Source organism: Coloeus monedula (assembly GCF_965178545.1).
Source record: "Coloeus monedula genome assembly, chromosome: W".
NCBI lineage: Eukaryota > Metazoa > Chordata > Aves > Passeriformes > Corvidae > Coloeus > Coloeus monedula.
Window position 1 is genome coordinate 11,753,486 of NC_138821.1, and position 27,419 is coordinate 11,780,904.

At 44.7% G+C, this 27,419-nt stretch overlaps 1 protein-coding gene across 1 annotated transcript in view; it reads left to right on the forward strand.

Moving 5' to 3' along the window:
* LOC309584591 (homer protein homolog 1-like) overlaps positions 1-27,419 on the forward strand; it is a gene marked incomplete at both ends in the record, with an annotated part of 390,758 nt that overhangs the window by 191,890 nt on the left and 171,449 nt on the right. The window contains one exon of the mRNA XM_082300685.1: positions 15,816-15,958. Within this exon, the coding sequence (XP_082156811.1) occupies positions 15,816-15,958 (143 nt within the window). The remainder of the gene's footprint in view (positions 1-15,815; positions 15,959-27,419) is intronic.

Here is a 27,419-nt window from a genome sequence, read left to right on the forward strand (position 1 = left end):
AAGTTCCATATTCATTAAGTTTCCCAATACGCCTATACATATTCATTACCTAGCTCCGCCTAGCCTCGCCTCATATTACAATGAGCCCAAAAGTCATTTACATCCGTGTTGCGCTTGCACAGTGTTGTCTGGTGGTCGTGGGCAGGGGTCGCTGAGATGGATTAAGGGTCTTCCTCAGATGAAGTAAAGGGTCTTCCTCCTTCTGAACTTTTCACTTTGCTTCCCTGTGCATACTTTTTATGTCCCTGGCCCAAGTCCAAACTTCAAGGCTGGTTTAAGTTAGTTTTAGGTTCGAAAACAGGACCTTTGGTCAAGATTCCTTCCCTTTATCAATAGTCTTATATCTTCTCATCCTGCTTTGGTGGGCACAATAAGTGTTGAGCAAGCTGTATGCATTGCTTTTAACAAACAACTTCTTAGCAAATCATTTAACCTCTGCTTCCCCATCCCCCCCTGATTCAATGGGGGTAGTGGGGGATACACACGCCCCCCTAATGCTACTGTTAACTCTTCAGGGGATACCACGGGACATCTCGTAGGTAGTTCTGATGGCTGCGGAGAGGATAGCTCATCCACTTCCATTTTCTCTGGTTCCGGCGTGGGCTGCGGAGCCTGTAACTGTCTCTGGGGGTGCAGAAGGTAGGGACAGTATAACTGGGTCTACTTCCCCAAAGAATTCTCGTGCGTATGTCCAAAAGGCAGCCGCGGGACTGCCTGGCTCTAGACGGGCTGCTGCCCCTACCGCAGCTGTTTTTTCTGCTTCTATTTGCCTTAGAGCCGTTATTATTAACTTCCATAGCATACTAAGTCCCTTAGTCTCTTTTAATCCATCACTTACGGCATCTCAGAGAGCGATTCCCAGCCTTTCCCACTTAAGAGTGCTGAGAACACTCCCTATGGGTGGCAAAAAATCCTCTCTCCCAACCCCATCTTAACAGTCTTTTCAAGACCTCTGGGTCATACTTAATATCTGTCTTGAAGAGAATATGCTGGAGGACCCTGAACGTGGCCTGTTCCTCTTTTGACAGTCCCTTCCTCATCCTCCAGCCCCCGGCCACTCACCTCTTCGGGTGCACCCGCTGCAGCATACGTCTTCTGGAGCTCTTTTCCCAGGAGCTTTCTTCGGCTCCCCCCAACTCCAACGGAGCCATCCTCCGACTCCCCCCACCGCCATCCAGCCACGGCAGGCTCCAACTGGGGCCTCCCGCCTTTTCACTCCACAGAACCCCCTTAAGCATCCAAAGGGTCCGATCTGCTTCATTATCACAGCGTTTATCACGTCACGAGGTCAGCAGCATGTGGGAGCTCAGGACTTCTGAACAACGAATCCATGTGATTTCGCAGAAGCCATTTATTGTTTACATTACACTCTACTTATGCATTTTACAACTACTGTACACGCGATCATGCATTACTTGATTGGTCCCTCTATTTTGTCCATGCGCCCTGCATGCACTTTTCAGAAAATATGATTGGTTCTAGTCCAGTGCAGCACAGTCCTTCTTTATCTATTTCTTGCTGTCTTGGTATTCTGCTTCTCAGCTTCTTCTTTCCCAATTTAGTGCAGTTTACATTTCAGTAACCTTGATGAATTCCTGAGGGCTCTGATAAGAATAACTGAAGGTGGTTTGGCTGGGGCACACTAACAGGGTTCAAATACATTACAACACATGCTATATGAATAGGTTTATTGCCACCAGAAAGCTGCATCAGGCATATTTCCAAGAGAAGTCAGTGGAAACCACAAGAATACGAAATGAACCAACCTCATGTTTTCCCAATAGGCATTTTACCCAAGTGCTAGGTTGGCTTTTGCTGTTAAAGGGAAACTGCTTGCTCTACTGTAGCAGGAGAAAATAAGGCATAATTTTTTATTAGTTTTCTTGACTGTCTCTAAACTCTCCATAATTTCCATTAATAAATGCATAAATAATGGAAGTATTATAACCTAGTATACACTTGGACTTTAGAAACAGTGAAATGCTTCAGCCAGCCCTCTAGTTGCTCAATGTTATGGGCAGAAGAACTACTCTGTTTCTCTTTTAACATGATGATTAATAGTCTGCACTCAGAAGTTAAATCTGAAACTGTTGAATGGAGTGACTTATTTAGTTTGGACATAAATTTGAGCTACTCATTCAGAGACAAGATGCTTTTGTCTAGCAGTTGCCCAGGGTTAAAGCTTTTTCTTAATCTGTATGAGCTATTAATATTGCTTATTTTCCAGATTTCCCTTTATACTTGAAGCCTAGCATTTTATACTGTTGTCAGCTATAGAAATCTCAAGCAATTGTATAATATACATTGAGAACTACAAATTATTTACTGCATACTTAGGAATAATTTAATATTCGGTCCTTACTTTTCATCTCTTGGCTTTTAGCTGTGTTAATAAGTTAGTGTGTTATTCCAAAAGATAGTTAGTGCAAGTGCTGACACATAGCAGAGTCGCCTTCACATCCTTAATGCTTCTCATTAGTTCTCCAGAAAGAAGCGTTTTGAGCAGATGAGAAGTGATGACTTCACCACAGACTGCAGTGCTTCCATAGAGCTGGGGCTTATTTGAAGAAATTTATGTCTGGGGGAAAGACGGGTGCTTGGTACTGGGGAGGGAAGGTGGGACCCCAGAGACATTTGAAGGAGCACTTGTTATTTTGATTATTTGCCAAGAAGTGGCTGCATGTGGGATATGCCCAGCCACTGCCCTGGAGGGATGTCTGCTGAGATAAGAGATTTTGCAATCACCCAGCAGGACTCCCTGGAAAGGAAAGGACTTTTGAGTCATGGTGAGGAAAAGTAGACCCACAATCCTTTGGGAGACCCTATGCAGATCATTCTGTAACCCATTGGTCTGTCCCAAACCCTCTGTAACCCATTGGTCCCCTTGCTGATCCCCTGTATCCCTATAAAAGAAGACCAGTTCGCCTCTGTGGGAGAGAGCTCGTCACTGGCCTTCCCTTCGCCGGAGGGAACCACCAATAAAGCTACCTTCGTGTGGAACCAGCCACACGGGTCTTCTCGTCTCTCTCTCCGGTCTGGTTTGGCCTAGAGGCAGCCCTGCAGAGCTGAGCTGAAATCACGAGCTGATAATCACTAAAGAGCTGATAGCTTCTGCAAGGGCTCCTCTGCCAGCAGCTGAGAGGAAGATACCAGACTTCGGGCAGGCGATTCCTTTCGGGACCATCTCCCCGGACCGGTCATATCTTCCTGGGTCGCAGCCACGGACCTCATCACCAGCTGTAATAACTGGCGCCCGAACAGCCTTGGATCCTGGACAACCCGGACCTGGCCTGAGCTGCGTCTTGATCACCAAGACAGAACCAGCCGTTCGTGTGCTGCTCCTCTGAAGATAGACCTACGTTTTAGCAGGCCTTTCGGACGGGGACAGTTCGAGTCCCTCATCTCCCACCGAAGACAAAGTCCCTGAGGATCGAACTGCCAGACCATCCCCCCAGCAGACCTTTCCAGGAGCCAGCCCCACCAGAAACGGGATTTGTAAGTTTAAACCTGGGGCTCTGCTCTCATCTTGCGCGCATTTTAAGTTTTTTTTTGGTTTTTTCTCTTTTTCTGCTGAGGGAGGAACTAAGATGGGACAAAGGCAAACTAAACCCAGACTTTCCCAATCTGAGAGAGACCCATACCCCTTTCTTCTGACTCTTCTCTTAAAATCTGACTTTAAATTCTCTAAAGGTGTTCTTTCTAAGAAAAATCTCAAATCTTTCAGTAATTGGCTATCTCTAAATTTCCCTGAAGCTACCATCGATTCTGTTCTTTCTGATTTGTTCTGGGACAGTGTGGGGAACAAACTGTATTCCTCTCAAGCCTCGGGAAACCTGTCAGTTTCCAAATTCATTCCTTTATTTCATTTACTGGTTACAACGTGTCGTGCGAAAACCCCCCCTCAGCCAAACCCCTTCTCTGCCCTTCCCCCCTCCCACCCCCCCTCTCCGCCTCGGGCAATGGCCAGCCAGAGCGCGGACCCCGCCAGCTGCCCCGGCCCTGGCCCGGCTGGGGCGCCGGCCCCACCACTTCCCTTCCCCGATCCCCTGTTCCCGGCGGTCCCCCCGTGTCCGGCCCCCCCCGCTCGCCCCGTCGGTTCCGCTGTCACCCCCCAGGCAGCGCACGCGGTACCCACCCCAGACTCATCCCCCCTCCCCGGCGTGGATGACTCTGAACCCCCCCCAGCCCCGTCTCCCTGTGCCCCTGGTATCCCGCAACCCTCCCCGCACGACACCACCCTTCCCTCTCTCGCACCGGCCCGCGGTGCCTCCGACCCCCCCCACCCCACCGCGTCCCAGTTTCCTGCCGCGTCTGCCCCTCTCGCCGCTGGCGTAACGCAGCTATCCGCGGCACCGCCTCAGGCTATCGCCCATAGAATGGAATCTCCGTCCCCCCTTCCCCCACCGCACATGGCCCTGGCACCCTGGCAGGCGCCGGCACACCCGCTCTCCCCCCACCCAGCTGCATCTTGCGTAATCCCTGCTGATGTTCCCCCTCTCCCTGCACCCCCCCCTCCCCCTACTACGGGTTCTTGCGCAATCCCCATTCCCCCCGCTGCTGTCCTAGAGCCTACTGCCCCCCCCCATCCTCCTATCGCCCACCCCGACTCCACATGGAATTGCGAAACCGGAACTACCTGTAATCCACCCCCCCAAACGACCTGCTGCTGTACAACCTCTTCACCCACTTGCTGCCATAACAGGACCCCTTCCTACCCCTCAAAGCACCCCCGACCCCCCGCCATTCCCACCCTGGGTAAAGCTGAGCCGGCATTTCAAAAACGCCGCGCTACGCCTGTGTCCCAGCCCCGCCCTTCCACGGCCTATCCTTTCTGTTCAGATGACAGTAGCAGCAGCTCTGACTCTGAATCTGAAGACCGGTGGGCACAGACACGCAGAGAAGCAAACCGGGAGGGGGATTGGGAGTTGGCTCAGAAAATTTCAGCTTTTCCAGTCATTATAGGGAGAGGGAGGAGGGGTGGCATATCTACAAAAGCATGGGAGCCTTTCCCATACAGAGAAATCAAAGAGCTTAGCAAGGCAGCAAAAGACCATGGGAGAGGATCACATTTCTTTAGAAACTTATTGGAAGCCACTTTCTCTGCCTATACATTAGTACCACATGATATTAAAAACATTATTAACTGCATCCTTTCCCCTGCCGAATATATGTTATGGGAAAGGCATTGGAAAAGACACTTAAAAACACTGTCTGACACTTATGCTAAAGATGCAAATCAGACAAATTGGACAATAGAACAACTGGCTGGAGAAGGTGACCTCCAAAAACCCTTAGATCAAGCTACAACCTTACCTGAAGTAGCATTACAAGACATAGCTATTGCAGCTAAGACATCGCTGTTTCTCACCCCTGATGATTCTGTTCCTACACAATATTTCTCTAACATCAAACAGTCAGCAAATGAAAGCTTCATTCAGTTTGTTGATCGTTTGAAAGCTAGCTTAGAAAAACAGATAGAAAGTCCGGATGGACGAAAAGAACTCTTGAGCAAACTTGCCATGGTAAATGCTAATGAACAATGTAAGAATATCTTGAGGGCCCTACCCATGGACAAAGAACCCACAATAGAACAAATGATAGAGACCTGTACTAGACACACATCCACAGAGAACACAATGACCCAAGCAGTTGTAAAGGGCATCACAGAGGGAGTTTCCAGTGCATTTGCTGCATCAGTCTCTAAGGAGAATGCCCGCTGTTTCTATTGTGGCGAACTTGGACACTTTATAAAGGATTGCCCACAAAGGTCACCCACCCAGGACCATCGCGCCGCCTACCGAAGGCACCAGAGACAGCAACAGCACCAGCAGCGTCCAAAAAACTTCTATCGGAGCGCGGTGTCAAGGCCCCGCGCTCAGACAACAAATCAAAGGCCATACTACCCTGCCGCAGCGGTGAACTCCACATCGGACCACCGAGAGCAGACAGCTGGACCTCGCCCGGCACCATCATCCCAGGCGATCCCAGAACACATGAAAAGGATCCAACACACGGAGCGCTACCGATCGGAACGAGACGCCAACTGGTAACATCACTGCCATTTAACTTTGTTGACAAGCGTTTTTATCGTATCCCCACAGGAAAGTATGGACCGCATGACGGCCCATGGGACATTCTTATCCTAAGCGATACCATCCATGGTCCAGAACAACTCTTTGTATTACCTGAGATACAAACAGTGCACCCTGGACAAGAGATTCTTGTCCAGCTTTGCTGCACGGACACACCTTTCTTTCTCCCACAGGGAACACCGATTGCTCAAGCCTTTTTACTTCCACAGAACCGCCCAGAACAGCTTCCCCTCAATCCTACAGCAATGTGGATAGAGATCGTGGGCTCAAACAAACCGACCATTGAGTGCAGCTTGTTCTGTAAAGGAGAGAGGGTCTACCGCCCAGGGATGCTGGACACCGGAGCAGACGTGACCATCATCGCCCGCTCCGAGTGGCCAGAGAATTGGGAACTGGAGCCAGTGGCAGGTATGATCTCCGGGATTGGTGGAGTTGCAGTATCCATGAGAAGCAAACGGAATGTTGTTATTGAAGGACCTGAGGGCAAGATAGCGACCACCCGACCATTCGTGGTAAGAGCCCCCATCACCTTATGGGGCAGAGACCTTCTATCCCAGTGGGGTGCCACTCTTACCATTCCCAGCCAGGATTTCTGACTGGGGCCACTGAGAAACGCGCGCTGCCATCTACTCCCCCACTCACCTGGAAGACTGACAACCCAAAATGGACAAGGCAGTGGCCCCTTGATAAAGAAAAACTCAGCGCGCTGGAAGCCCTGGTGGAAGAGCAACTTGCCAAAGGTCATATCACTGAGACTTCAAGTCCTTGGAATTCTCCTGTCTTTGTACTGAAAAAGCCTGGCACAAACAAATGGAGACTACTCCATGACCTACGAAAGATCAATGAGGTCATTGAAGACATGGGTCCCCTCCAACCCGGCCTGCCATCACCATCAATGCTGCCCCGAGACTGGCTGCTGGCCATCATAGACATTAAAGACTGTTTCTTTAACATCCCGCTCCATCCCCAGGATGCACCACGGTTCGCCTTCTCCATCCCTTCTCTTAACAATAAAGCCCCACTCAGAAGGTACCATTGGCTCGTCCTCCCACAAGGCATGAAGAACAGCCCGACCATCTGCCAGTGGTATGTCGCCCACATTCTATCCCCCATCAGAAGCCTGTTTCCAGAAGCAATCATTTACCACTATATGGATGACATACTAATCTGTGCATCAGAAAAAACTTACTTGGACAGAACTCTTAAAAAGACAATTGAAGCCATAGAAGAAGCAGGGTTCGAGATTCGTGAAGACAAAGTGCAGCACTCCAGCCCATGGACTTACCTTGGCCTCCAGATCCATGAGAGAACCATCGTACCCCAGCAACTCTCCATCAAAAAGGGCCCTAAAACCCTAAGGGACTTACACAGCCTGTGTGGATCCATAAATTGGATACGCCCCCTACTGGGAGTTACAAATGAAGACCTTGATCCCCTCTTCAACCTCCTCCACGGCAGCAAAGACTTGGACTCTCCATGCGTCCTCACACCTGAAGCCCGAGATACCATCACTAAAGTTCAAGAAGCCCTGTCTTCACGCCAAGCCCATCGCATTGAACCCAGCCTGCCTCTTCAGTTTGCAGTTTTGGGTAAAGCTCCCTGTTTCCATGGACTGATCTTCCAATGGGACCCTAAACTCAGAGACCCTTTGCTGATACTTGAATGGGTCTTCACAAGCCATCAACCTACAAAGAGATTAACCACCTTCCAAGAAGTAATGGCACATTTAATAAAAAAGGCCAGAACTCGTCTCCGCTCTCTTGCAGGGTGTGAGTTCACATGCATATACTTGCCATTGACCACTGAAGATCTGAAGCTGTTGCTTCGGACCAATGAGAGCCTCCAGTTAGCCCTAGATAGCTACACAGGCCAAATTTCCGTTCACATGCCAAAACATAGACTTTTCTACCGTGAAGCAGCTTTTAAATTGATTCCAAAATTAATCCAAAGTAGAAAACCTCTTAAAGCTCTGACCGTCTTTACTGATGGTTCATCACATCGGTCTGTCATGACATGGAGACAACCCAATACCCAGAAATGGGAATCTGATATCCAAACAGTAGAGGGATCTCCACAGATTGCTGAATTAGCAGCTGTTGTCAGAGCCTTTGAGAAGTTTAAAGATGAACCTTTTAATCTGGTCACAGATTCGGCTTATGTCGCTGGTATAGCTATGAGGGCTGAACATGCTTTTCTAAAGGAAGTCTCCAACCAAAAATTATACCAATTGGTTTCTACATTAATCCATTTAATCTCGCACAGAAAACAGCCTTACTACATTATGCATGTGAGGTCACACACTAACCTCCCTGGCCCCATTGCTGAAGGGAACAGGAGAGCAGATGCACTGGCCATGCCAGCAGAGACTGCAAACGTCCCTGACATCTTTGCCCAGGCAAAGTTGTCACATGCATTTTTTCACCAAAACATTCCTGCACTCGTCAGAATGTTCAAGCTTTCAAAAGATCAAGCAAAAGCTATCATTGCAACGTGCCCGAACTGCCAGAACTACCAAATACCATCTATGGGTACCGGAGTCAACCCCCGCGGTCTGAACAGCTGCCAATTGTGGCAAACTGATGTAACCCACTTCCCATCCTTTGGGAGATCCAAATACGTGCACGTGTCAGTTGACACATTTTCTGGGGCAGTGTTTGCATCAGCCCATGCAGGAGAAAGTGCCATCCACGTCATCAAGCATTTTCTCCTTGCCTTCGCCACCCTGGGAGTCCCTGAAGAAATCAAAACAGATAATGGGCCTGCCTACACCTCTCACAAGTTAAAAGATTTCTTCAACCAATGGGGAATAAAACACAAGACAGGCATACCTAGCAATCCCACAGGACAATCCATTGTAGAAAGGACCCACCAAACCCTCAAAAGAGTCCTCAACCAGCAACGGAGAGAAACGGAAATCTTGTCTCCTGTTGAAAGACTCTGTAAGGCTCTCTATGTCATTAACTTCCTAAATGGTACCTCGTCAGAGCCGGACCCACCAGTACTCCGCCACTTCTCAAATTCAACCCAAGCTAAGCTCACGGAGAAGCCACCAGTGCTGGTGAAGGACCCTGAAACACACCAGGTATCTGGGCCTTTCCAATTGATTACCTGGGGGAGAGGCTACGCCTGTGTCCAGCTACCATCTGGCCCAAAGTGGTTCCCAGGAAAAAGCATTAAACCATACTTAGGCCCTACAAACACTGCTACTACAAACACCAAGAACTCTCCTGAGACAAATACAGGACCTCCACAAAACCAGACCAGCTCGGCATGGAGACGAAAACGTCGCCAGATGCCCACCAACCAGGAAAAAGATCGTCCCACCACACGGCAGCAGACGAAACAGAAAGCTGAACAAGAAGCTACAGCAAACAGTCAAGCCGTAGGCCAGACACAGCCTGGAAAAACTGATCCCTAGTTTATATGTTATCACCCCTTGCTACCCCAAAATATCCCCTTCCCTCAACCCTTGTCAAACTTCCCTAAACCCCAAAACCTCCCCTCTCACCACAAAGCTAACAAAATCTTGCTTGTATTCCCTCTCAGAAGCCCCATCCCTGCCCAAAGATGAAATGTGTCTACATTGATGCTCTCCTCACCACAGCCTTGATGACCTAAAAGTAGACAATGACTTTTTGGACGATGGGGAATAACGGGATGGATTGTATCTTTGATTAAGGGAGCTTTGTGGGTATTCATTGTAATTATTATTGTGTTACTTATGTTCTCTTGCCTCCTACGTTGCTGCAGAAAGGCTGCTGGGAATGCCCTTTTAATAAATACAGAAGGGGGAGTTGTGGGATATGCCCAGCCACTGCCCTGGAGGGATGTCTGCTGAGATAAGAGATTTTGCAATCACCCAGCAGGACTCCCTGGAAAGGAAAGGACTTTTGAGTCATGGTGAGGAAAAGTAGACCCACAATCCTTTGGGAGACCCTATGCAGATCATTCTGTAACCCATTGGTCTGTCCCAAACCCTCTGTAACCCATTGGTCCCCTTGCTGATCCCCTGTATCCCTATAAAAGAAGACCAGTTCGCCTCTGTGGGAGAGAGCTCGTCACTGGCCTTCCCTTCGCCGGAGGGAACCACCAATAAAGCTACCTTCGTGTGGAACCAGCCACACGGGTCTTCTCGTCTCTCTCTCCGGTCTGGTTTGGCCTAGAGGCAGCCCTGCAGAGCTGAGCTGAAATCACGAGCTGATAATCACTAAAGAGCTGATAGCTTCTGCAAGGGCTCCTCTGCCAGCAGCTGAGAGGAAGATACCAGACTTCGGGCAGGCGATTCCTTTCGGGACCATCTCCCCGGACCGGTCATATCTTCCTGGGTCGCAGCCACGGACCTCATCACCAGCTGTAATAGCTGCAAGGCACTTAATTCCAGTGTTGCCTTTCTTAATCATTTTACTGCTCTTTTTTCCCTTTTATGTAGTGATCCTTTGCAGAGAGGGGAAGGAAAAGGAAGAAGAGATATTTTCAGTGGCCAGTCAAGACTTTGTAGGAACCTGGCTTTTAAAGGAAGTTATGACAAGAAAGGCATTGGGAGGTAGTGTGTGAGTAGTGAGCTCTATAACAGTAGCTCACTTACCTACAAGTGTCAATCCCTCTGCTGTCTTAAACTTGCAGATATCATTCTGCATTAAATTAATAATAGGTAGGAAGATACACCATATCAAAACTGTAAAATATACTTCTAAAACTTTCATAAAACATGTTAAATTTCTTATGGTACTGCTTTAAAAAAATGCATTCTTTTGTTCATGTCATAAACTCCTGCATCTTACAGTGGTAAGCCACCCATGATCTATTTTCAGTTACAGGCTTGCCTATGCACTGAAAGTGCAACACTTTCATCTGGAGTTCACTGAGTAGCATGAATCAATAGGCTGAAAACTCTGTGTGTACCACCTTTTTTTTCCTCCTTTATTTTTTAAACTAATGTTAATTAGGTTCAAGTACAGAACTAAATAGTGCAAGCTGTGGGGTTGCACCCAGTAGTGGTTTGGTCCAAGATACTCATTACTGTTTACCTTCTGTGAGATAAGAATTAGGAGAAACGCAAAGCAGGCACCAACCTTGAAAGAATATAAAGAAGTTTATTAACAGACCTAAAAGAAGAAAAAAAATCATACCACACCTTCAGAACTCTCCTCCTCCCTCCACCTTTCTCCCTTCTCCCACTGACAATGTAAAAAGACAACCCTTGAGATGTTCAGTCTGTTTACCACTTCCATAATAACTTTGTTCAGTCCATTTAGGAAGAGGAGTTTCTCTGCTCGCATGTGAGTCCCTTCCTCCCAACTTGCAGCTTTTCCCACAACTGCTTTCGAGGGTCCACTCTCGAAGTTTTTTGGGGTACAATTTTAAGGTTGAGCTGTTCAGAAACAAAGGTTCTCTTCACCCATCTCTGGGAGCATTTCATTTCTAAGAAATCTCTGGGAGCATCTCTAGGGACTGAGGTTTTCTCCTTTCCCATTTGGAGCAAAAGTCATCATCGCTTCCATCTCTCCCTGTCCAAGCTTCTCATGAAATTACAGCTGCATCAGCATCTGCCTATCTCAGTGCAGGTGCTTTTGCTTACAAGTTGAACTGAACACTCCACCCCCCATATCTTCATGAAATTACAACGGGTACTCTGATATATCATAGCTTCACAACAGAATTTCAGCTTTAAGCATCTCCTCTTTCTCTTCTCTCAGGTTTTTAGCTCTTCACAGCAATAAAAGGGTTAATCTCACCTCGGCCTTGCAGCTTTGCAGCTGGAATGTGGCTTATCACTGTCAGTCACATGACCTCTGCCGGACAGCGGACAGCGGTGCCTTATTTGCTGGATCTCGGCTGCACTGGAGAGGCGAGCCGCTTCGGCTGCCCACAGCCCTGCTGTGGGGGGGTTTCGCAGGTGGATCAGGGCCCATCGGCTCTAGGATGGCCATGGCCCGGCCCGGCCTAGCCTGAGCAGGGCCTGGGCCGGGCCCACTGGGCCCCACACTGGGCCCACAGCCACCTGTCCCAGCACCAGAAACGAGACAGAGAGGCTCTGACTCAGAGTTTCCTATTCTTAAGTGTGCATCACAGAGGCGATCACAACTTTAAGTGGCTTAAAGAATTGTCCATATTCAAACTGGCCATCTGATAGGTTCTGTCAGGTCATAGAGGAAGCTGTAAGCACCCCTTTGCAAGAACATCACTTCCGGGACTATGCTAGCTAACCCATGACACACCCTCACCCCCATCAGTCTTACAAACAACTGAAGAACTGAAGTCTGAACCTCAGTTCTTTTTCTTTTTTTCCTAATACAGAATCTTTCTTCAGATATTACTTTTGACCCTGGTCATATCAGATTAAGAACTCTGTTAATTCCTGAAATTGTGTGGTGAGTAAATAAAAGTAGTCAAATTAATCAAAATAATCCAGTTCTTTCTTCTGTAGTTCTGAGACACTCCTATAATATTAGGAATAGCTATTGCCTGAAAAATTTTAGTATCAAACATTTTTATAGCTCAAGGAGGGGGTTGCTTTTGGCTAAATGGTCATGGTTTTATCATCTGTTGGTTTTTTCTTTGAAGTACTCAATTTACTTCTGAACCTTGCTGAAAAAGTGGGATATTGTGTGAATTTCTATACCGGAACAAATATTTCAGACATTATAGTATCTGAATCAGCAGGCAGTCTTATGCCATTGCCAGTATATGACGAACAATGATGCCAGAGACATGTATGGAATACTTAATCAGAAAACAATATAATAATAAAAACAAAGGTGTAATTGTTTTGGTTTGTTTTGTTCATGGTTTTAGAATAGCCTAATCCTTTTTTTCTTCTATTCCGTATTTAGTCACTGTTGGAGATTAAATAAGTTTACTTATAGAATATTAGAAATCAGTTGTGTAGTTTTAAGTTTAATTGTAACTTACAGCTTAGCATGAGTGGGCCCTGCTTAAAAGCTACTGCAGGTGAACTTTAAATGAACTCTGTCAGCATGAATGGCTCAGCAGGGGAGGAAACAGAAAGACTGGATATCTTCAGATAAGGGTTGAGACGCTGGAGGGCCCCAAGGCTTCCCCAAGTTGGAAGATAAGAGGAGTTAATGGCCTGCCCACATTGGACATGGAGAAAGAATCCAATGAGGTGTTAGAAGACCCCAGACCAGAAATCACCATAGGACCAAGAGGCGTGTGCAGAGCATGTGAAGATCAGATGCACAGACTGTAAGGGTGTGAAGGCCCAGGGATTTCTTTGTTCAGGGTCCCTCTCTGGAGGCACCCAACTTGAGCTGAAATAAACTGACTCTGCCTCAGAACCTAGGGTCTGAACTCTTCATTTACAGTCACCATTAAAAGGTGGTCTGATCTGTGCTGTGAAGTCTGCTTGTTTTACTTTAGAGACTGTTTTATGAGTGCATGCATTTTGTTTATAAGATTTTGAAATTTAAGGCATCTTTTGATTGATTCCCCTTTATTGTGCTTAGTTTGTATATTGTAGACAACTGTTATACTGCTTGGCATCACCAGTCCTGGGTACTTATTAGTAGGGCCAGGGCTCCTTTATACAGTGCAGATGTGGTATATGTTTTTTAGAACATCTAGTGTAGTTTGGGAAGAGGAGGAAATAACAAAGAAACTCTTGGGTTCGTAATGCCTTTCATTTAATGGCAGTGAAAACTGTTTATCAAATTAGAGGATTAATAATAGACAAACCCACATAATTTGTGTCAAATAATTCATGTGCCTGATTATCTTGCCAGATCTGCTCTCCTTTGACACTTTAATTTCAATTCAATTCAGTTTCAGTTCAGTAAAATTGTTCTATAAAAATATTTAAGTTTTACATCTAAAGTTTTAACACTTAAAGTAACAGTTTTGAGTATAAAATAAGTACTTTCTTCCTGAAAGTAGGTAACAATTTACATTCATAAAATAAATAATTTATATTTATATCATAAATAAAACCTTCTATTTGTGTAATAAATCAGTGTAAGCTAATTATTTTCTGCTTTTTAATCAGTAGGAATTTAATAAGATGCAGAATGGAGACACTTGTGCATGTGCATTGTATAACTTGAGGAATGCTAAGTATAATAGAACTTGAAGTCATTATTAAAATGTTTTGCTATAACTGTATTAATAATTCAAGTTGTAGAGTCAGATATGTCTCTCACTATGTGAGAAATACAGTAGAATAAAAGCAAAATTTTGACAATTGATGTGTTGCAAATGCTTAATATAATTTAAAGTGTAATGACAATGTTAAACAATATTGTTGGTTAAGTGACACCAGTGCTTTATGGAAGGCAATAATGACAGCCAGATCTTATTTTCTTTAAAAGAATTCAGTTTTTCCATCTGGTCAAGTCTCAAAGTCAAGGGCATCATTTCTTATAGATATAGGATCAGATTCAGTATTGGCTTTCAAAAAGCCTTATCCTTGTAAACTAGTTGAAGGCTACAAGTGGAGGCTTAAAATTAGACCCTGATCTTGTAAGATCATAACCATCTTCAGACACTTGCAATTTCTTCTGAGATTGCTGTTCTTCAGTTTTCTACACAGTGTCAAAGAGCTGGGAAGAGGAGCTGCTGGCCTTCCAGACACTGTGCTTGTGCTCCAGTTTAATAACAGTAAATAGCAGTTTTATCTCTTCTCCATGCAGATGGTAAAAGTCTGTGTGGCCATAGAAGGTGCTTAGCTTTTGGAAATACTGTAATTCAACCAGTCCTCTGCTGGATAGTCACCCCTCCATGACATTCATGGAACTCTATTCATGAAACACTACTATCTTAGAGTTAAATGTTAACACTTGATTACTAAAAGCCTACTAAGACATTTTGAAATTGAAATGAGCTACTTAGCTTATATGACATCATATAATAGGAAAGAAAATATTAAAATTAAACCACATACAGGGACTGAAAAACCTTTAATATTCTAACTTAGGATTTGGGCTACACAATGTATTTTGTTATTTTAAAAAAGGAAGCACTCTTCAGTGACTAGAAATTGAAAAATAGTGTTTGTTGGCCAAAACATAAATGCATGTGTTGACATAATGAGGGCTGATTAAAACTGCACCAGTGCCTTCTGCTAGGAAGAAAGACAGTAAGTTTTTCAGGTGTAGCTGCCTGGGTATAACTGGAGTATTCTCCTTCCTAGATGATGCCATGACCAGTGAGAGCTAGGCCAGGCTAAGGTTTATGAAAGTTTTGCGAGGATTGTGCTGAACAAGTTTTCTTTACAGATGGCTCATAGCCAAAACTGTGAATGCACCATCAATGGCCTGATACAACTGTTCACTTTAGTTAATACATTAAATGAAAGCTAGATTTTGAAACAAATATCAGAATTGTTTGTTTCACCATGTTAGAATTAAAACAAAAGATAAAAATCCTTGGTGCCAATAGTTGCGTGTTATGTAGCTGGCTGAGGGCTGCATAAAATATCAGGTAAGAGAGTGAGGTCTGTGATAAGCGTGAGGTTGGACACTTGCAAATAAATCATAGGTCAGTTGAGTTTTGTGCAAGATAATATGAATCCTATAGTAATACACTTCTAAATTAAATTCACATGATGAAATATGGCCATGAGCAATGCTGGAAATCTGTGAGCCTCACATTAATACTGTCTAAAGTTCATATCTCATATAAGAATTAATGGTAGCACTTGTATACACATGGCCTTCCTGAGCAGGTCACTTGGTAATTCTAATGTGTCATTTGTTTGTTTTACTCAAGGAATCAGCTGGAGGGGATATTCAGTCTCCTTTAACGCCAGAAAGTATTAATGGGACAGATGACGAGAGAGTGATGGCTGAAGTGACGCAGAACTCAGAACCAAGGGCTGAGCCAACCCAGAACGCATTGCCATTTACCCATAGGTACAGATTCCATTCCCACATCCTGATTAAGTGATACTTATCTCCTTCCTTGTTAAAGGGACCTTGTCCCATGCCATGGCTTCCAACTAGCAAAGTTAAGGATTAAATTATGTAATTAAAAAAAGAAAGGTTTGATTTCAGATTTACATTATAATCTTTGTTTTCACAAAAAGAAAAAGAGGAAATCTCTTTGAGTAACATTTTGGTGGGCATTATTTTGTAGTTTAATCAGCTGAATGAGAGCCCTTGAACACCAGTTAGTGCAGGTGTCCCTTTAACAGGAAGCATTATTTCAATGTTTGAGATCTTAGTAAAGTTGATTGCTTCTTAGAATACTCAAATTTAATTATTTTTGCACACATTTTCTTTAAATGAATGGTAGGATTGGATGCCAGCCTTTCATCAATGAGTTATTGGAAGAAAAGGGACTCTTACAACACTTATGGATTATAAAATTTAAAGCAGCCTTTAATTAAACAGTTGTCTGAGAGTTGAAAGCATTTTTCAACTTCTTTTTGAAACATGAGAGAAGTGTAGTTCTGCTTCAGTCTGAATTTTAATTCATTGCATTAGGAATACTGTACTCTGTTCTTTAGGAAAACTAGGTCTTTTAATGATACAAATAATGACTTAGGATGGGTATGTCTAGCCTGTGGGAAGAGTGCCAAACACCTGGCATCTTAAACCAAGATTAGAACAAGACAATGTTGACCGTAAAGGCTCTGCTAATCTGTGTGTTTGCTGAGCGTGCTGTGGGAAATCACTTCAGTGGAAAACCACTGTATGTGTGTGTCTTACTGTGGCCGAAGACAGTCACATGAATTGAATGCTTGAGACATGTTTTGTGTTACAAAATTAGCAGAGATTCTAGGGTCCAATTAGAGCGTGGTTGTTTATCTGTAATGGACAATAATAAAGGGAGCTTGCATGAGAGAAAAGGAAAGAAAGGGAAGAGAAAAAAAACACCACCTGCAGAACTCAAAAACTACAACACTATCATTGTGCTTTCATCCCTGACATCTTGATTTTTTACATTTATATTTTTTCTTTGCATTTGATTTCATCACCAACACTCACCTATGAGAAATGACTGTACATGGGACACTCAATAAAACTTATTATGTACTGAGATTATAGAGAGTAATTTAAATATTTAATAAACTTTGCTCTAAGTTAGAAATACTAGATTTATTTTTTTTTAAGTATGGTCTGAATCAGTTTAAATAGAGTTTAAGAGCTCTTGATCAAAGATTGGGGAACAGTAGGATGTCAGACATATCATGCAAATAATTCAGAATGAACAGAGATGTAATTGTTCAAAACTTGTCATTTTTTTTGTAAAAGAATAATACTATTAAGTATATCTGGAAAAAATAATTTACATTTTCAAATGAGAAAAACCAAATACTCTTTTAGCTGAGTGACTGTGTTTATTTTTATACTTCAGTTGTCACCAGTGCATCTATTGCATGCTTTACAAGAAATGGTGTTTTGTAAGAAAACTCTGTGCATGTTGAAGTAGTATTACAAATGCTAATCATTAGTGTCCTGTAACAAGTTAATTTAAACTTACCGTTTGTGTGTTGGAATTCTCTATCAATATTTTTGTGAAAAGGAGTTGTGATAAAGTCCATACAGGAGTACTGGTGTTTGCTGTTTTGGTTTTTTTTAATGAGATCTTCCCTCTCAGTTTGCACATGTAAATATGTTTTCTGGTATGCCAGTATAGTAACTATGCTTTGCTAAGCATTGACAGTGACTGAAGATATTTTTTGAAACTACCCAGTTGTAATTTTTGATGGTGTAGAATAGAGCTTACAAAATTTTTACATGCTTTGCATTTTTATATTTACTTCATGTATGCAGTATGAGTGCCTTGGTTTAGTCTATTGTCCTGTTAAGTACCACTAGCTAGAATTGGTCTTCCAACAATAACTGCATTTCAAAGTTCACTTCTCATGATGATTCTCACGAGAATCATTTGTTGTGCCAATGGCAGCTTCAACTTTGTTAGTGAGCTATTACCAAAGAAAATGCAAATTTGTTCAAACCCCTTGAAATTAATTGAATTTTGAATTAGATATGGTTTTTATTAGAAATACAGACTCATATGGGTTAGTTTGGGGTTTTATTTAATAACGAAAAGGTCAAGTGAGGACATTTATATATTATTATTTAACCCAGACAGAAAATGCTTTCAGGTGCTTTCTGGCATTTTTTTTTGTATAGAAGAAAATAATCCTTTTGTATGTCTGAGTGTCAAGGAACACTGTCTCAATCAGAGGGAAACTACCATTTAAAGAAATGTATATTCCGAAACATTCCAGTTATTTCCAAAGCATCATTGTTTTTCAAAATGATGACAAAATTTAGTTTGGGAATCAGCTGCTTTGATTGGATTTAATTGTTAGCTGTAATGAAGGCTCTCTAAAATGGCACTATGCAACACATGCGTGAGACAGTGAAGCCTCTAGGATTGTGCTAGTGCTGGTTAAATGGGCATGTTTTTATAGAAGCATTTCATAATATTAAATTGGCAGCTAGGGAGACATAGCTAGTTGCTTGTGCTGGCTGGAAGTGTATTGTCTGCAGGAAGTCTGCCCCTGAATTAAAAAAAAAAGACAAGCCAAAACCCCAAAACCCCACATCCTGGTCTTTGGAGACTCCCTGGGCTTTTCATGTGTCAAGGCTAAAGAAAGGGATTGTTGTCTCCTTGTTCCCTGCCTTTTTGATGCTGCTGTGTGTTGGTGACACTCCATATGTAAGTTGCCACCCTGAACCCTTCATTGTGTGCCTTAGTAACTCTTGCTGATTGCTGAGCCTCTTCTGTGCCCTGTGTTTCAGCAAAACTAAAGCTTAACCAGTGCTTCTGTGTGCAAAGGATAATGCTGGAAGGGCTTGTGAGTGTTGTCTTGTGGATGGTAATGCTTTTTACACGTATTTGCCTTTATTTTTGGAGCTGTTTATAAATTCCTAGGTGCTTTTCAAAAGATAAGATCATGGAATCATAAATCACTAAGGCTGGAAAAGACCTCTAAGATCATCGAGTCCAATTATTAAACTAGCACCATTGTGTTCAGCACAAAACCATATCACCAAGTGCCACATCCACATGACTTTTGAACACTTCCAGGGATGGTGATTCTACCACTTCCCTGGGCAGCCTGTTCCAATACCTGATCATCATTTCAATGAAGAAATTTTTCTTAATATCTAATCTAAACCTCCCCTGACGCGACTTGAGGCCTGTCACTTGTTACTTGGGAAACAAGTCTTGGGGTGACTTTATGATGTGCATCCCCTATCGCTGCCCTATGCCCAGAAATTAATTTTGTGCCTTTCTGTGCCTTTAAACTGAGCCTGAGAGGGGGAAGAGAAAAAAAACTGAGCAAAACTTTTCAAAGCAGTTTGTTCAAGGACACACACACTCCTCTGCGTCCTGTGGCAGCAAGAGAGTGGAAAAGCACCCTGCTTGCTTTTTTCAGCCAGTTTTTCAGTTTTTTTCCCTCCGGAGAGTTGAACTTTGTTTTCCTGGGACTTTGATTTTTCCCTTCTTCTCTGATGGACTGTTTCAACATCAGAATACATCGGGAGGACTTTCCACCGAGGCCCTGGACCTGGAGGTGGGCCTGCGACCCAGCTCCAAGGAGAAAGAGAGAGAGAGAGAGACCTACGTAAGGACTCTGAAATTTTCCCAGGTTTTCTTTCCACAGCGAGAGGTTTTATTATTTAGCATTATTGTCCTTTTCCTGTGTGTTTGTTAAATAAATAGTTTTTATCTCTTTCACTTTCCTCCGAGGAAAATTTATTTCTTCCCGAACCTGGTGGGGGAGGGCTGGTTGTAACCTGCCTTCTATCAGAGGATATTTTTCCTCCAAATTTGTCCAAACCGGCACACAGACCGACCCTCAACTGTCTATAACTTGCTTTCAGGTAGTTGTAGAGAGCAATAAGAATCACCGAACAAAATCGCAGAATCATTTAGGTTGGAAGAGACCTTTGACCGATCACCACCTTGTCAACTAGACCATAGCACTAAGTGCTACATCCAGTAATTTTTTGAACACCTCCAGGGATGGTGACTCTACCACCTCCCTGGACAGCCCATTCCAATGTTTAACAACCCTTTCCATGAAGAAATTCTTCCTCATGTCCAACCTGAACCTCTCCTGGCACAGCTTGAGGTTATGTCCTCTTGTTCTGCCGCTGGTTGCCTGGGAGAAAAGGCTGACTCCCACCTGGCTACAACCTCCTTTCACATAGATGTATACAGCAATAAGGTCTCCCCTGACCCTCCTCTTCTCCAGGCTAAACACCCCCAGCTCCTTCAGCCACTCTTCATATGACTTGTGCTGCAAACCCTTCCCCAGTTTTGCTGCCCTTCTTTGGACACAGTCCAGCACCTCAATGTCTTTCTTGTAGTGAGGAGCCTAAAACTGAACACAGGATTCAAGGTGCAGCCTCACCAGTGCTGAATATAAGGGGACAATCACTTCCCTGGTCCTGCTGGTCACACTATTTCTGATACAAGCCAGGATACCGTTGGCCTTCTTGGCCACCTGGGCACATGCTGGCTCATGTTCAGCCCGCTGTTGACCAGCATCCCCCCATCCTTTTCTACCAGGCAGCTTTCCAGCCATTCTTCCCCTTTCCTGTAGCATTGCATGGGGTTGTTGTGATCCAAGTGCAGGACCTGGCACTTTGCCTTATTGAACCTCAAACAGTTGGCCTTGGCTCATTGATCCATCCTGTCTAGATCCCTCTGCAGAGCCTTCCTACCCTCCAGCAGATCGACACTCCCACCCAACTTGGTGTCATCTGCAAACTTACTGAGAGTTGCAATAGAGCCCCTCATCCAGATCATTGGTAAAGATACTAAACAGGACTGGCTCCAATACTGAACCCTGGGGAACAGCACTTGTGACTGGCCACCAACTGGATTTAACTTCATTCACTACCATTCTCTGGGCCTGGCCATCCAGACAGTTTTTTACCCAGAAGTGTAGCCATACAAGTGATGAGCAGCCATTTTCTCCAGGAGAATTCTGTGGGAGACTGAGGTGGCTGATGTGGGGTCTGTAGCTCAGACCCAGGAAGCTGTGACCAGTCCGGAGAGATGGTCCCATGAGGAGCCGTCTTCCCGGGGCCCGGTGTCTTCCCTCAGTCATAGCCAGAGTGCCTTTGCAGAGAGGCTATCAGCTCTTTAGTGACTCTCAGCTTGTGATTTCAGCTCTTGCTCTGCGAGGCAATCTCCAGGCCAGACCAGGAGGAGATGAAGAGACCCATATAGCAGTTCCACATGGGGAAGCTTTATTAGTCCGCACCCCGTGTAGGGGAGGCCAGGGACAAGCTCTCTCTGGTCTCACAGGGGCAGAGGGCTAGATCTTATAGGGATACAGGGGGTGGGTGTCAGAGGGTAAAAGCCAATGGGTAACAAAGGATCTGCATAGGGTCTCCTAGAGGATTCTGGGTCTGTCTTCTTCTCACCGTAACTGAAAAGTGGTTGCCTTTCCAGGGGAGTTCTGCTGGGAGGTTATGCAATCTCCTTATCTCAGCAGGCCTCCCTCCAGGGCAGAGGCTGGGCATACCCCACAGGAAACAATGTCAAAGGCTTTATTAAAGTCTAGGTAAACAACATCCTGTCACGATCCACTAATACAAGCCAGGGTCATGATGGTTTGTTTATAGATGTCAGAGTGCAAAAGGACACAAGGGATTTCAGTTTTAATCAAAACAGTGCACCTTTATTAAGTAACCACAACATGGTAATGTGATAGAGGAGAGAGAGAGAGAGAGAGAAAGAAAAACAAAGTAAAAGAGTAGAGAGGAAGAAAAGGGGGGGGGGATAGCTACCAACGGATGAGAAGAAATATTCGTGGTCTTCTGCCAATAGATTCGTCTTCTTTCTGTGGGGAGATCTCCTCTTGGTTAATTTAGAAAGTCCCTTTATAGTTCTTTTCAAAAGCAAGGGGCAACTGGCCAAGAGGTGGGGAAATCTACAACCATTGTTATGAGGCCCGTTGTTTTGGGAAACGGGTACAGGACAGGTGTACAGGACAGGTTGTTCCTTTTCGCTTCAGCGCAGTCCTTCCTGCTTTTGCAACAAGAATGGCGCAGTCCATTGTGACCTGCACTAGTTTCTACCAGTTCCCAGTGGGTACACCTGCAGGCAACACTTGGCAGACTTCCCACCTCAGCCAGGCCAGGACTCCTGTGTTCAGTCTCTGTCCTTGGTGATGATTGTGAGGCAGATGAGGGATCTTTGGACCGTCTCTTATGCATCCACAGCCTTTCTTTCATCCACTCAGTGGGTCACCTTGTCATAGAAGGCAATCAGGTTGGTCAAGCAGTACCACCATTTCCTAAGTCCATGCTAGCTGGGCTTGATCCCCTTGTCTTGCACATGTCATATGATGGCACTCAAGATAATTTGCTCCCTGACTTTCCCTGGAACCTAGGTCTGGCTGACAGGCCTGTAGTTCCCCAGATCCTCCTTCTGACCCTTCTTATAGATGGGCATTCCATTTGCTCACTTCCAGTCAACTGGGCTCTCTCCAGTTTACCAGGACTGCTGGAAAATGATTGAAAGTCTCTTAGTGAGCTCTTCTGCCAGCTCCCTCAGTACCTTTGGGTCAATCCCATCTGGTCCCCTGGACTTATGGGTGTCTAAGTGGCATAGCAGGTCGCTGACCATTTTCCTCCTGGATTCATTGTGCTTCCCATCCCTGTCTACCAGCTCACGGTGCTGGGTACCCGAAGGACAACTGGTCTTTCTGTTAAAGACTGAGGCAAAGAAGGCTTTAAGTTCCTCAGCCTTTTTCTCAGCCTTTGTCATAATGTTTCCCTGGGCATCCAATAAAAGATGAAGATTCTCCCAAGTCCTCCTTTTGCTGCTGATGTATGTGTAAAAACATTTTTTATTGTTGTTTGTATTGGGTCTGACTGAGATAGAGTTCATTTTTCCTTAGCAGCCCTCAGTGCTGTGGTTTGCATTCGTAGCTGGAAGGGGGTTGAGAATACACCAGCATTTTGGCTACTGCTGAGCAGTGCTGTCTCTCTAATATTCCCTGCCCCCCCATTAAGGGGCTGGGAGTGGGCAAGATCCTGGTAGGGGACACAACCAGGCCAGCTGACCCAAATTAACCAAAGGGATATTCCATACCATATGGTGTCAGCTAAGATATAAAAGCTAAGGAAGAGAGGAGGAACAGGGTGATATTCATTGTTCTACAATGTTTGCCTTCTGGAGCAACCGCTACATGTGCTGAAGCCCTGCTTCCTTGGAAGTGTCTGAACATCACTTGCTGATGGTAAGTAGAGATTAACTTTTCCCTTTGCTTATGCACGTGCAAAGTTTCACTCGCCTTTTTTTGCCTTAGTAAACTGCCTTATCTCAACCTACAAGTTGTTTTCCATCTTATTTTCTCTTCCCTGTCCTGCTGGGGAGTGATAGAGCTGCTTGGTGGGCACCTGGCACCTAGCCGAGGTCAACCCACTACATCCTTTAAAGTAGTAGCCAAATTATATTTTACTTGAGTTTTGGCCCTTCTAATTTTCTGCCTGCAAGACTTCACGACATCCTTGTAGTCCTCCTGAGTTTCCTGCCCATTTTTCAGAAAGTGATACACTCTTTTTTTCCCTGAGTTTGAGCCAAAGATCTCTGTTCAGCCAGGCCCATCTTCTACCCTGATAGCTTGTCTTTATGCACATTGGGACAGATTGTTCCTGTGACTTTAAGATTTCCTTCTTGAAGAATGTCCAGTCTTCCTGGACTCTTTTGCCCTTCAGCACTGCCTTCCAAAGGACTCTGTCAACCAGTGTCCTAAACAGGCCAAAGTCTGCCCTCTGGAAGTCCAAGGCAGCAGCTCTGCTGGCACCCCTCCTTACTTCTCCAAGAACCGAAAACTATAATTTCATGATTGCTTTGTCCAAGATGGCTGTGGAATACTCACAGCTTTTTACCAGCTAGGCTCGTAGTTCAATGCCTTAGAAAGCCTTGAGCAGCCTAGAGAGGTAGCACGGGCAATCTAGCATTTCAGTAGCTCTGAAAGCGGCAAATGGTAGCTGCAAAGCTGATACCACCAGTAGAAGCAAAGAGGGAGAAATATAGCCTTCAGTTTGCCTAATTCCTGCAATTAGAAGCTTTCAAACAGAGACAGAGACGCAGATGTTTGCAGAAGGGATGCAAGCCAAAGAGGGTGGGCCCCCTCTCGGGTCATTTTTTTATTTGGAGAAGGGGAAAGGGGAGAACTGGGGGTGGACCCGGGGTGACTGGCCAATCAGACACTGCTAAAGAGTCTGAGTTACATTTGGTTTTGCCTGCCCTTGGAAGAAAGGAGTTCAGAGCACATGGCACAGGCAAGTCCTGGCTTGTTTGACCAGGGAGGGGGAAGGGCGACCTCGGAGCAGGTAGCAACAATTCCCTATTTTTTTTTCTTTAAAGCTGGGTTGTAACTCTTAGTAACTTAAATCGCATAGAACAGTAACAAAACAACAGTGCAAAGCATAATTGGAATCTATTGTCCCTACAACTCGACAGCACCTAGGATATCTTTAAACTAGTTCCCCAGTCAAAACTGAGGGGGTTAGTCAGGACATCTATGGTCTGGGGTATCAGGATGAAGATTTACAAAATACAGTGTTACAGTGGGGATTCTGTAATATGATGTATCAAACAAGGAGGCCCATGGAAAAGAAATATATATGGACCGATTCTTGATAGATGTTTCATAGATGTTTATTTCTCCAGCTGCATGGCCAGAGCTCTGCAGAGGAACTGCCCAAACACGGGACCCGAGGGTCCTTGCCCAGGCAGGGGGACACAAAACAACCAATGGGAAACGAGGCTGACCAGGGGCTAGGGAAACCCTGTGAATCCCCGCCAGGGCCCCTCTCCCAGGGCTACATGGCAGGGGGGAAGGGACCCCGACAATACAGTGCAAAATGTGAGTGCAAAACAGTGCAACTTAACTTAAGGAATTAACACTGAAATCTGGAGTAGGGGATTTATATGAGGGTCCAAAATCAGGATCCCTTTTACAGCGTCTCTTCCAGGAGGCAGTTTTAACCTCCTTAACTTTTGAGGAAGTGACATAAGGTTTTGCCCATTTCCCTGGGATCCACCTCAGTCCTTGAGGGGTACATACACTGGCATACCCACGTCCCCAAGTTACAAGTTTGTAAGGTCCTTGGATCTTTTGAGTCTCTGGGTCCCGGATCAGGACTTCTGGATTTTCCTTCAGTTTCTGTCTCCCGGTGTTCTGGAAATGACGATAGATGGGAGGGTTTGGATCCTCAAAGGTGCCATTTAGGAAGTTTATGGCAAACAGTGCTTTGCTGAGTCTGATGACAGGTGAGTTGAGTTTAGTGGTCCCTGACTGTTGCAGCAGCATTCGCTTGAGGGTTTGATGGGCGCGTTCAACAATGCCTTGTCCAGTTGGGGAGTGAGGAATACCTGTAACGTTGAAATCCCCACTGCTGACAAAAGTTTTTAAACTCCTGAGAGGTGTAGGCAGGCCCATTATCAGTTATTATCTCCTCAGGTACACCGAGCACAGCAAAAGCTTGGACAAGATGTTTTTCAACTTCCTTAGCTTTTTCACCTGCATGTGCAGAGGTATACACGGCATCAGAGAAGGTATCAATAGAAACATGAATGTATTTTAATCTCCCAATTCCAGGGAAATGTGTGATGTCCATCTGCCACACTTCACCACTATTAATACCTCTGGGATTGACCCCCATGCCCAGTGATGGAAGCTGTAGATTCTGGCAGTTGGGACATGTTGCCACTATTGCTTTTGCCTGCGTCCGGAACAGATGGAATATGCGGATAAGAGCAGGAATATTTTGATGGTACATGGCATGGTTCAATTTTGCTTGTTCAAAAACTTGAGGGAGCTTTGGTAAGTCGGCTGATAAAACTATGTCTGCTGGCATAGCCAGGGCATCAGCTCTACCATTACCCACTGCAATAAATCCTGGCAGGTTTGTATGTGACCTCACATGCATGACAAAATAGGGATGCTCTCTGTGGGAAACCAGATAAATTAATTTTGAGAGAAAATCATAAATATTTTTGTTTGAGATTTCTTTAAGGAGAGCATGCTCAGCTCTAACAGTTACTCCAGCTACATATGCTGAGTCAGTGACCAAATTAAAGGGTTCTTTGAAGCTCTCAAATGCTCTAATGACAGCTGCTAGTTCAGCTACTTGTGGTGATCCCTGGATTATTTTGATGGCAGATTCCCACTTTTGCCTTTGGATTTTTCCATGTAATCACGAACTTCTTACTCTTCCCTGAAGCATCGGTAAAAATGGTAATCGCATTGAGGGATTTTCTACTTTGAATCTCTCGAGGGATAAAAGAGAATGGCAGATTAAACATGCCATGTTTTGGGTAATGATTGGAGATTTGGCCTGAGTAACCATCTAATGCAAATTGTAAATTTATATTATTTTGGAGTAGGTGATCTAATGTGTCAGTTGTTACAGGTAAGTAGATGCATGCAAAGTCACATCCTGCCAGGGTGGGGAGCCTTGCTCTACCCTTCATGATAATTTTTGCCATTAGTTCTTGTGGCTGTCTGATGGTTCTAGGAGGTTGGAGTGGAAGGAATACCCATTCAATTATGATGAGGGATTCCTTCTGTTCCATGTCCCACTGAAATATGAGGCTGTGAAAGCGTGGTACTTTCCCTAAAATGACAAGCTTAAACGGTAGGGAGGGCTGACACCTGTGTGCTTGTCTGGTGGAAATGATCTCTTGTATCTTTTTGAGACTGCCTTGCCTCTTTTGTCAGGGATCTAGGGGATGCTGGACCGCCTTCCCCTTTTACCAGGTTTGCAATAGGAGCTACATCTTCTGTGGTGAGTCCTAACCAGTGTTTTAAAAAATTTAGTGTCCCACAGATCGGTTGCACTTCTTCTTATGTTTTTGGGTTATTATTAATGGTGACAGGTGTTGGGGTGATAGAGGTTTCTGTGATTTTGAGTCCGAGGTATTTCCAAGGGCTTGTTGGCTGCATTTTTTCTGGTTGCAATTCAAAGCCCTTGGCCTCGAGGGCCTCAATCACCATGTTAAGTGTCTGCTCGAGATATTGATTATTGGGAGCACATACCAGTACATCATCCATGAAATGTAGGATGATGGCTTTCTCTGCTTTGGCACGGATGGGAGATAGAATTTTAGCAATATACTCTTGGCAGAGAGCTGGGGAATTTTTCATACCTTGGGGAAGCACAAGCCAATGATAACGTTCCATGGGAGTTTCACGATTAATAGAGGACACAGAAAATGCAAATCAAGGGGCATCTGCAGGGTGGAGTAGAATATGAAAGAAGCAATCTTTAATGTCAAGAACAGCTAAATGCCAATGTTGCAGGAGCATTGAAGGTGATGGCATACCTGGTTGAAGGGGCCCCATGTCTAAAATAATCTTATTGATTTCTCTAAGGTCTT